General features: G+C 35.0%; 1 protein-coding gene across 4 annotated transcripts in view; it reads left to right on the top strand.

The window, feature by feature from the left end:
• The first annotated feature begins 3,106 nt into the window (after window positions 1–3,106).
• The window catches only part of LOC134542504 (MPN domain-containing protein), a 32,584-nt gene continuing 25,417 nt past the window's right edge, over window positions 3,107–10,273 (top strand). For 2 of the 4 annotated variants that reach the window (XM_063386855.1, XM_063386854.1), the window contains exons 1-2: window positions 3,108–3,395; window positions 5,937–6,018. In XM_063386855.1, coding sequence (XP_063242925.1) covers window positions 5,947–6,018 — 72 coding nt within the window. In that variant the 5' untranslated portion in view covers window positions 3,108–3,395; window positions 5,937–5,946. Of the gene's footprint in view, window positions 3,396–5,936; window positions 6,019–10,273 lie in introns of all 4 variants that reach the window. The other 2 variants (XM_063386853.1, XM_063386856.1) reach the window with 2 other exon arrangements.

Genomic DNA, 10,273 nt, shown 5'->3' with positions numbered 1-10,273 from the left:
CAAAATTTTTATAATTTTTTTTATTCGTTGAATATTAAATATATAAGTACATAAGGTATAAAGTATTAATATGAGTCTATTTAAGTACATTTTTATAAACTACGTTTATTTTGTTTTCCCATCTTTTGCCAAAACAAAAAAGATTTTTCGGATTTGATACACATGAGCATGCCACATAGAGTTGCCCATGGGAAAAAACATTTTTTTTCTAAATGAACTCCTGCAACTTTAAGCGTCTGTCCTTGAGCTTTATTAATTGTTATTGCAAATGCTGCTTTCAGTGGAAACTGCACTCTTTTAAATTGAAATGGCAAATCAGTCGGAATTATTGGAATACGGGGTATCACAACATTTTCTCATTTTGCCATTCCAGTCATGATTGTAGCTTTTATAATGTTGTGCCCCAGATGTGTAAATTGTTGCAGTGTACCATTACATAGCCTTGGCGTGTCAAGATTTCTCATTAAAAGGACTGGAACACCAACTTTCAGCCTCAACTTATGGGAAGGCACTCCTGATAATTCTAAAGAGTTGAGAAACTCTATACGGTATGATGTGACTTGTTCAGTGTCCATAAAATTATCTACTGAGAGGTATTCGACAACATCCCCCCCCCCCTCCACGTCTGACATGATTCGTTCGTTTATTTTATTAACTATCTCATTAGTCGGCGCTAAAATTGCCCTTTCACACAGCCAGGAATCATGATGGTTTTATAAAACTATATGTGACTAGGATTAATTATTTTATACTTTTAAGTCCGTTTAAAAAACGTGATACATATTTATTTGTATTTAACTAATAACATTTTTTTCTATTGAATACATTTATTTTTGTGGCGCCACACTTAAGTAGAAAGTGCAAGATCAACTAATGGAAGTCGACTTCATGAGAATTATTCACGGCCGAAAAATTCGTTAGTGGCGAGAAGGAGGAACTGATCGGTTTAAAACGTTACATGCCGTAACAATTATTGATGTAAAACACCCTAGCTCCTGGTATACGGCATTTGGCGAGAGTAGTTTCGTGAATGGAACGGAAGTTTCATGGAACGGAAATGTGTAACCAAGGTGCTGCCATTTGTGGAGGATGGCGCGAATTAAAAATTACAAAGCTGAATGGAAATTTTAAAGTATTAAATGTTTTATGAATTTTAACGTGATGGTCAGTATTCTGAAAAAATTGCTTGTCGAAAATCAAGTCTAACGCCGGGGTTCAATATATTTTTTTTCAAGTCTTTTTCACTTTTATTGGAGCCGTTTCATTAAATTTAAACTTCGGTCTGTTTATCAAATGATTCGATAGTCGACGTAGCTGCTCCGGCAGCGAATTCTAGTGGCGGGTGCGGAAGCAACGTGTGATTCGCAGCATTACATTAAAGATATTCTGCGTTTAATTTCGCTTCGGAGTTTCGGTATCATACGTGTGTTTGCAACACAAGAATGAGCGAATTGGCTCGTTAGCGAGGTTAGATGTTAAACGTCTCTGGCGAGTACTAGACACCGGTTCACAATTTTTGACGTGACAACGTCTAATAAATCGACGAACGCCGGCTGCACGCACGAAAAAAAAGTGTCCCGTTACGCACATTGCCCGTTACGCTGTGTTCCGTTACGCTGTCGGCGAGTGCAGTAATAATAGGTTATGTTACAATTTACTAAAAAATTATGGTGATTCATATAATTGATGATAGATATTTGATTACAGTTTATTTATATGAAAACTTGCTCAAAATTATATTTAAACTTTATAGCTAAACGCAAGTTTTTAAAATTAATTACAAGTCATCTACACGTGAACTGTTTCGTCGACTGTTTATAAAGTGAAGTGAAAAGTTAATGTGGTTTTCATTGCTTATTACAACAACAATTACGGCAGTAATGGTTAATTATTCTTGCATTTTAAAAATCTGATTACTACTATAATTTCAAGTATTTATTCTTTTATTATTAAAATAAAAATGAATCAATTTAATTCATAAAAGTATGCAATCATTTCATCAACGTTTTGTTATGACGTTGTCACGTTAAACTATCGTCCGTAAACCGACTTTACAGACAACCAATTTTTTTTTCCTTCCTATTTTTTCGCCAGCATCTGCGAGCCAAGTCCCGGGGCGGAAACAGTACTTCTTCTCCTCGGCTCTACGCTCGAATGTTCTCAGTTCCGGCCGACTCGTTCTCCGCGCGCCGCCGTGCGTCGCAGGGGCCTTAAGAGGCCACTCCAGTGTTTCAGGGGCACTACGCAACCCGCGTTAACCTCATAAGATTCAATGCTATTTTCATTTTGCTTATAACTTATTACTAATATAGATTTCTAAATGATGCTTGCTTGATATGTAAGACAACGATGCTCTTATCGAAGCCCCTTTCTTCAAAAACGTGCATAAATTATGGTTCAAACCTAGACAATACACTTATGCATATTAGTAAAGATTAGTATAAAACCATAATTTAAGCACGTTTTTGAATAAAGGGGATTTGATAAGAGCATCGTTGTCTTACATATCAAGCTAGCATCATTTCGAAATATATATTAGTTCTGTCCACAACCAGCACTAGATGCCTTTTCTTAGTAGAAACCTTTTATTATCATATCATCAATCAAATATCCGTACATAGATTAACATCCATGCCTTACCTGGGACTCTAACCCAGAACCCCTCGCACCGTAAGCGGGTGTGCATCCGACTACGCCACAGAGGTCGGCGCAGTTAACCACAACACACAATGTAATTTTGTAATATGATTTTAGGAGGCAGCATATAATACATAAAATTAGCAGTCGGAGCGATGTCTATAGATAGAGACGGAATAAATCGAAGGCAAACAATATTATTTTAGTTAAATGCATTTGTTAGTGTATCTTATTAGTCTATGCTATGATTAGGATGTCATAGAAATAATACCCAATAATAGCAAGAGTTTTGGGTGTTTTCACTGGAGATTTGTTTATGACCAAAACATTACCACTAATCAAACTGTTTAGCTGACCTCCGCAGCATAGTCGGATGCACACCGGCTTACGGTGCGAAAGATTCTGGTTTCGAGTCCCGGTTAAGGCATGGGTATTAATTACGTACGGATATTTGATAGTTGATATGATAATAGAAGGCTTCAACTAAGAAAAGTCATCTACTGCTGGTTGTGGGCGAAAGCCGATAACCATTCAACCAATTAAAAAAAAAATCAAACAGTGTGTGCGAACCGAACAACTCACTACCGCAGCCGCCGCCGGTAATGGCAGATAAATGTTAAAACGATTTATTTAAATGTGTTTGTTACCTTTAGAATAACCTTAGTGTTTTAGTTAAACGGAATCAAGAGATACCATGTTTGTCTTGGTGTATGATTAAATTATAAAATAATCGCAAGAAGATGTAGACACAGAAATTGGTAAGTTATTTGGGGAGGACTCTTGTCACCGGGTGCAAGACCATTTGGAATTGAAATTTCAATTGTTTGGTTGTTGAATGTCTGAAATAAAAGTTATTTATTTAATGGAAGTGTTATTGTAAGCTTTTATAAGTAGTTTAGTACTAAAGACGGTTTTGGAATGTAACGTGTTAAAATTTTGATAGTAATTTTGAGCTGTTTCGAAAGTACACAATGCTAATAGTTTGAATGGTAGGTCATTACTTAAAAAAATACGAAGTAATTTTTCACTGTATCAGTGCCATTCTTTAAGAAAGGTTAAAACCCGAAAATGGGCTTATTAAGTTCCTAGGGGACTAGGGCATTTTACGATTCGATAACATTACTAATGACGTCACGAAGATGGCGTTGTTTACGTCATTACCACCCCTACATTCTTACGGGACAAGCGCGGGGATATGGGGGTTTTGGGTGGGGAACAATAAAAACACTTTCTCACGTATTGAATATTTTTTAATATTATGTTTTATTGTTATCGTAAACTACACTGTAATCCCCCCTGCTCTAGTCTATTTTGTGATACCGAAATTTCCTTATCAAAGACACTATTTCTGTACATTATGTAAATGACTTTAGTATCGTGAATTATAACATCTTGCCCTATTAGAAAACTTCATGATTCTGAAAAATAAAAGTTGTGGGGAACGTTAATTATAAAGAATTAAAACATGTATCGCCTAATACACTAGAACAGGTGGAACTGCAGTCTACTTCACGATACTGCTATAATTTGTTTCTATTATTTATTACTTGTAATAAATTATTTACCGATATCTCAAAAGACAATAGATTGGGCGGGACTAAAGTGTACTTAACGATACCACAATTTTTTTCCTTTTTTTTGCTATTAACAAATAATTTACCGGTATCACAAAATACAATAGACCGGTGAGGACTTTAGTTTTATTCACAAAATTGCGAAATGTATTTCCTATAAATATTTTCAATATATTGAATATCAGTATCGCAAATACACTTTACTGGGTGGGACTGTAGTCTACTTCATGATACCGTGACTGCAATTTATAAAATTCTTACTTTCAAATAATTCTTCCCGGTTTTAGCACATACAATAGAACGGGTGGGTTGCATTCTACTTCTTTATAATGGAGATTTTTTTAAAATTATTTCTTTCAACAATTTAATTACCGGTATTGCATAATTGACTATACCTAATGTGTGGGTTTGTATTTTACTTCATGATACCCATGAAATATTACCTCGAATTAACTTATTTCTAATTCATTAAATACAATTATTGCAAATTACAATCAAATCTAATTCATGATACCGTTAAGTTTTTTTTTTATTACTTTATAATTTATTTACTGGTATTGCAAATTGTACTACACTAGTTGGGAATATAGTCTGCTTCACGATATGTACCGTGAAAATTTTATTGGAAAATGTCTCTCTTTCACCACATTAAATACCAGTATCCCTAAAGAACCTTGTTTGACATTAAATCTACTTTATGATTACCTAAACCAATATTTCACCCAAATTAAATACGTATCTGTCGCCTATCACATAACACGACATACAACATAAAACAACTACAAATCACAAAATCTTCCCATCTATTCAACCCCACTTAACTTTCTTGTTTTTACTGCAGTGATTCTATACAATCAATTTTTCTCTTACAGTTGCATCATTCACTCCAAATCCACTTGCAGTTTCTTCATTTCATTTTCCTATCGTGAAACGCTAACCATCGTTCATTCATTTACTAACACAATCTCAATCCACACATCTGCACCTCTTTCTAACAGTCTGTTACAAATAAACACCACCTTGCTCTTCTCTAGATGCAAGTACACTTATTTTTGCACATACTTACTACAATATGTATAACATTCTTAATACCTATTGTATAGACCTACTTATTTATTTATCCAATACAACTGTTATTTCCTTAGTACGTCACTCCTCATACCTCATCTGCGCCATAACAATCACTGTTATTTGTCTTTTGTTTTCACACAACTCTTTTGCTTTTCGATGTTGCCAATATTTTGTTCTGCATTTTAAGTTTTCCCGCAATTATAGCTGTAAACAATTGCCTTTCATCTCATACTAATATTGACATCATGGTTTTCCCCGCCGTTATTTTCAGCCAATTGGAATCCGGTATCGTAAAATACACTTGAAACATTTAACTTTTGGAAAGGGTAGATTCCTAGAGTAGCGGCTTTTCCGTAGCTAAAATAATAAAATTCAGGTTTTTTTTTTTTTTTTTTTCAAACACTTCAGTCATTCCTCTGTGTAATCCTAAAACAGTGTTCGGTTTGTGGGGAGGGGGTGGGGTAGGTGGGTATTCTGTCCAGTGACGAGCCCGCCTTCATGTTGTGTGGTGGTTGTTTTTATTTTACTAAGAGCTGCAACAGCATTTGTGTGGCTGTTTTTTTCCTTCAACTGAACGTAAAAAGCTATTTGTTACCTGGGTTCTGCAGTGTTTTTATATCCTGACTGCACATTTCTTCAATTCTTTCACGCAAGGCCTTGGAGGATGCAGCAGTCGGATGACACTGATGACAGAGATGAACTTGATGAAGACGTAGAAGACGAGGAGTACGATGAGGTGCAATATGTTCGGCATGGTTCAGTTGCTTCTAATGATTAATGTTTTGAGTTATTATTTTTTTTTTATTGGTCTTTTAATTGCTCAATGCTTTACAAGCTTTGCTTCAAACTTAAATATTTATTTACACACACACACACACACACACACACATATAAAATTAATTACCTGGCCCAAAATAATGCTGGATAGTGTTTGATATACAATTTTTTTTACAAGAAATTACTGAATATATCCTGTTATTTTTTTTGCATGAAAAAAAAATCTGTAGATGTCGCAGGATGTTTGTTTTCCAGACATTTGGTGTTTAACAAATACTTATTCCAGTGATGAGTGATTACAGATAAAAACTTATACCAATTCAATTTCTGATTAACTGAACAAGCACTGCACTATGCGGATCAGTTGTTTACGATATGGCAGGCAACCATGTACTGCATTCTTGTCAGTTCTCTTGCTTCAACCCTGGGATACGTTGGAAAGAAAATGCATTTGTGAATTTTTTCATTGAATGATGTTCTACAAACAAGCCCATTACCTCACCATGATTTTTCTAAAAAATACAACATATAAGTTTAGTACAGCACAGTGACATAGCCTAACCTTCAAAAAGATTTAGGGTTACCAAAAGATTTAGGAACTACAAACAAGTAAAATAAAAAACCTTTATGAATGATCTTTTACTTTTATTATGTGCATCAGTTAATTATCAGTTGGAAACAATTAATTAGGAGATCCAGAACATTGGTAACAGGTAGATACCAATGCTGACAGTATAAATTACATTGTTACATCACTAACTTATTCATAGTCTTTGAACATAGCCACAATAAGGCATTTTGATACTGTTGGATTTTATAAAATTCATTCTGAATATCTGTGAAATCACCAATCCTCGTGTTTCTTTGCAAATAGTTGTGTTAGGCGGGCATCTTGAACGAACACGCCTATGTAGATGTGAGTGACCAGTTTTATGTGCACCAAAAGCTGTGTTTATCAGTGTGTGTGAGAAAGGACCGCAAACAGTGTACCTACAATGGTTATCTTTTAAACTTAGATATCAATTCAATGTCCTTATTGATGTTAAATTTGAACATGATTGTTTATAGTAATGTACCCAGCAGTCCAAATTCTGCCTAGACTGAAGTATTAGATTGAGGTAATTTTGAACATAAAACCAAAGTAATTATTTGATTGTTTGCTAATAAATATCATACTTGTTTGTTGCCCATTTAAAAATTACAGTTAATAAATTATATAAAAAAATGAAGCTAATAATATTGGACTGTCCGTAACTGTTGGATTCAACCTTATCTTCTGTTGTTACATTAATGATACTCATCAGTTTTCTTCTAGTAAATTATTCAAATTGTGACGAGGGAAAGGTTATAAATGTTGAAGTCTCATGTGTGGTTCATGGACTATTTGTTTGAATAAAATAAATATAAATTATTGTTTTGTTGATATAAAGTTATATAGGAATTTTCATAGCTCACACCGTAGCCCAACACCAATAAGTAATTAATATAAATACAGTTGATGTTGGTGCATGTAACGAAACCCACATATATACTTAAATGTAAGAGGTCTGTCTATGTCATAAGATCTCAGGATTTCGTTTGCATCACCCAAACACGTCACAATATTTTTTTCACTTGTGGTTTTCCATCAAGAATTATGTGAAAGGAGGCAAAAGAATCTGCGCAGACCCCACTGTCACGGGGCAGTCACTTGAGGAGAACATCTGAAAGGAAAGGGGTTTGGTCATGCGGCTGCCTGCTAGCTGAGAACGTCAGTTGCGTGCAGTCCGAATTGTCACGATCCAATTTACAGAATGGCTTCTATGTCTGAATTTAAATTGTGTTTTAAATCAGCACACCACTATGGCGACAAGCGGGAAATGTAGTTTAAAGTGTTGCGACACATTTCAGTGACATTGTGCGTCAATGTCTCTGAAACAACTAGTGTTGTTAAGAGTGTTTCAATATCAACAATAGAATTAATTTTGACAGTGCAAAACTATTTTTTATATTTTTGACTCCCTCAAGTTAAATATATAAATAATCACAGAGAAAAATCTGTCCAATTTATTCTCTAAAATTATTGGTCTCAATATTATAAAAGTTAAATATGTTTTTGCAAGAAGGCTCCAATTTTAACTGCAGAGAAATACTTGAGAAATTGGTTGCTAAGTTTTTGTTGAGAAAAAACGTCAGATTTAAGAAAAATATTTTGGTTGAAAAGCCTGTATTAAATTTTTGGAAACAAATAAATATGTGAATTTCATACCATTGGTGGAACCTTGGTTAAACAAGGCATTCAAAACTGGCTGACTAGCAACCATGATGAAAGTGAATCTTTTGCTTTTATTAAAAAGTGGGCCAACAAAAAAATAGTTTGTTTTAATTTTTCTTCTTCATGCAAGGTAGTACTTTTACTCCTGTTTCAGTGTTCTGAGTGAAGTGGCAATTATGTTTTAAATGGCTACTAAAGTACTTCAATAAAATATTGATGCAAATAAATTCTTTACCTATGCCAAAAAATTATACTTTGTTCATTACAGTTTCTTAAGCAATACCTTTGTAAAGGGCCTTTAAATTTGGGCATATCTGAAATAATTTTGTTTGTGTTTTTTTTTTGTGGATAAACAACAAAATTGAAACAAAATTCTAGTTTCCAGTCACAAAATTATATATCAAACAATAAAAAAAATTAATTCATTTGTTTGGACAAAAATTTTAAAAGCTGGGATGTTAAGTTGCCAAATGAGTGATCAAATAATATTCTTGGATCACGACATTGCTGCTGGTGTAAGATTGACTCAAGCGCAACGTTGGTTTCGCAACCCTCCGGGCTTGCCGTGGGATGGAAAGATCTCCATGCGATCTGGGAGAGCTGAGAAGGCTTTTTGCTTCTTGCTGCATTGCCCCATTTTACATACAATTGGATACCCTTTTTCAGTGTTTACAGCCAAGCAGTTTAGCAGGAGTGTAGGGTATCAGTCAGCTCGTAAACAGTTTACAAGTTTTGTCGTGGTTGGCACCCCCTGTGTCACACCACCACAAGTCAGACACCCGTCTGGGAACAGCCTTAAACACTCCACGTAAATTCTTAATCTTTTTCAAATTATTATTTTGCGGGCTGCTCCAATAAACGGGTGCCCCAAAATTCTTAAGTAAATTATTCAAAGACCTTTTGGAAAAGGAAGAGAACAGAGTAATAGTATTTAAAACTAAAAACACGTAATTACTTGAAATGCCAAAAACTTTAATAGGACTACTTGCGCATGAACATGGCAGGCAATTTAATTAAAGACAAAATCTCAAAAAGATTACAATAATACCTATAACCTTTTGCCCTATAGAGCTACAGAGGCTTTTAATAGAGCCACGTTTTAGTATATACCAATAAATAAATACTGTAATAAACCCATAAATAAAATCAGACATTGATGAAAAGCTGCTCCAAAAAAATATATATTAATATGTATATAAATAAAAGTTAATAAAAATAAATGTCACTCTAAAATGTCTTAATTACACCCGGGTGATTTTTAATTTTTGACGCTTCGCAGCAAGCATGATACAAGGTTCGTTAAAATTGGTCCCACGATGGAACATACACTCGAAGTTGTGGGCAGGGTCTTTTTGCAGAAGTTATTTTTGAATTATTCACTCTTATTTTGGCCAAGTCCAAATCTACGCCCCGGGATTACAGGGGTAAAAGTTCAGGGCCGGAATCACTTACTTGGACGAACAATGTACGTTGAATCACACCCCGGACCTCCTGGCCCGGAGTTTAGCGGGCTGTAATTTAGCAGAGGTGCTAAATGCTTCATATTAACTCTGCAATCAACGGAAAATGTAGCGTGAACTCTTCTTCTTGGCGCACCCGTGAGGACATAAGTATTCCCCCAATGCTCAATACATGTCAGCTGATTTTATTGAAAAAGTATTCGCGAGCTTGCCCAGGCCCAATACCACGAGCCATCGCGCCCGTTACGCTCGAAGCGCACACACGCCACACGGCGATCAGCTGACGACACTCCGCCTACAGCTCATTCTGTCTTTTTTTTTTTTCTTGACGTATTTCCCCCACCACCTTATAGCCTTGGAACAGTCCATTTGCATGCTCACAGCGGGGGAGCGTCGCACACAGTATTTTGATTGAAAGTCCAAAGCGTTATTATTAAATATTAAGAAACTAAACCATTAACGTAAAAAATAACATAATATAAAAACATATTTAAAAATAA

The sequence above is a fragment of the Bacillus rossius genome (assembly GCF_032445375.1).
Source record: "Bacillus rossius redtenbacheri isolate Brsri chromosome 4 unlocalized genomic scaffold, Brsri_v3 Brsri_v3_scf4_2, whole genome shotgun sequence".
NCBI classification, from domain to species: Eukaryota; Metazoa; Arthropoda; class Insecta; order Phasmatodea; family Bacillidae; genus Bacillus; species Bacillus rossius.
Note: the sequence above shows the minus strand (reverse complement) of the source record. Positions and strands in the feature narration are given on the sequence as shown.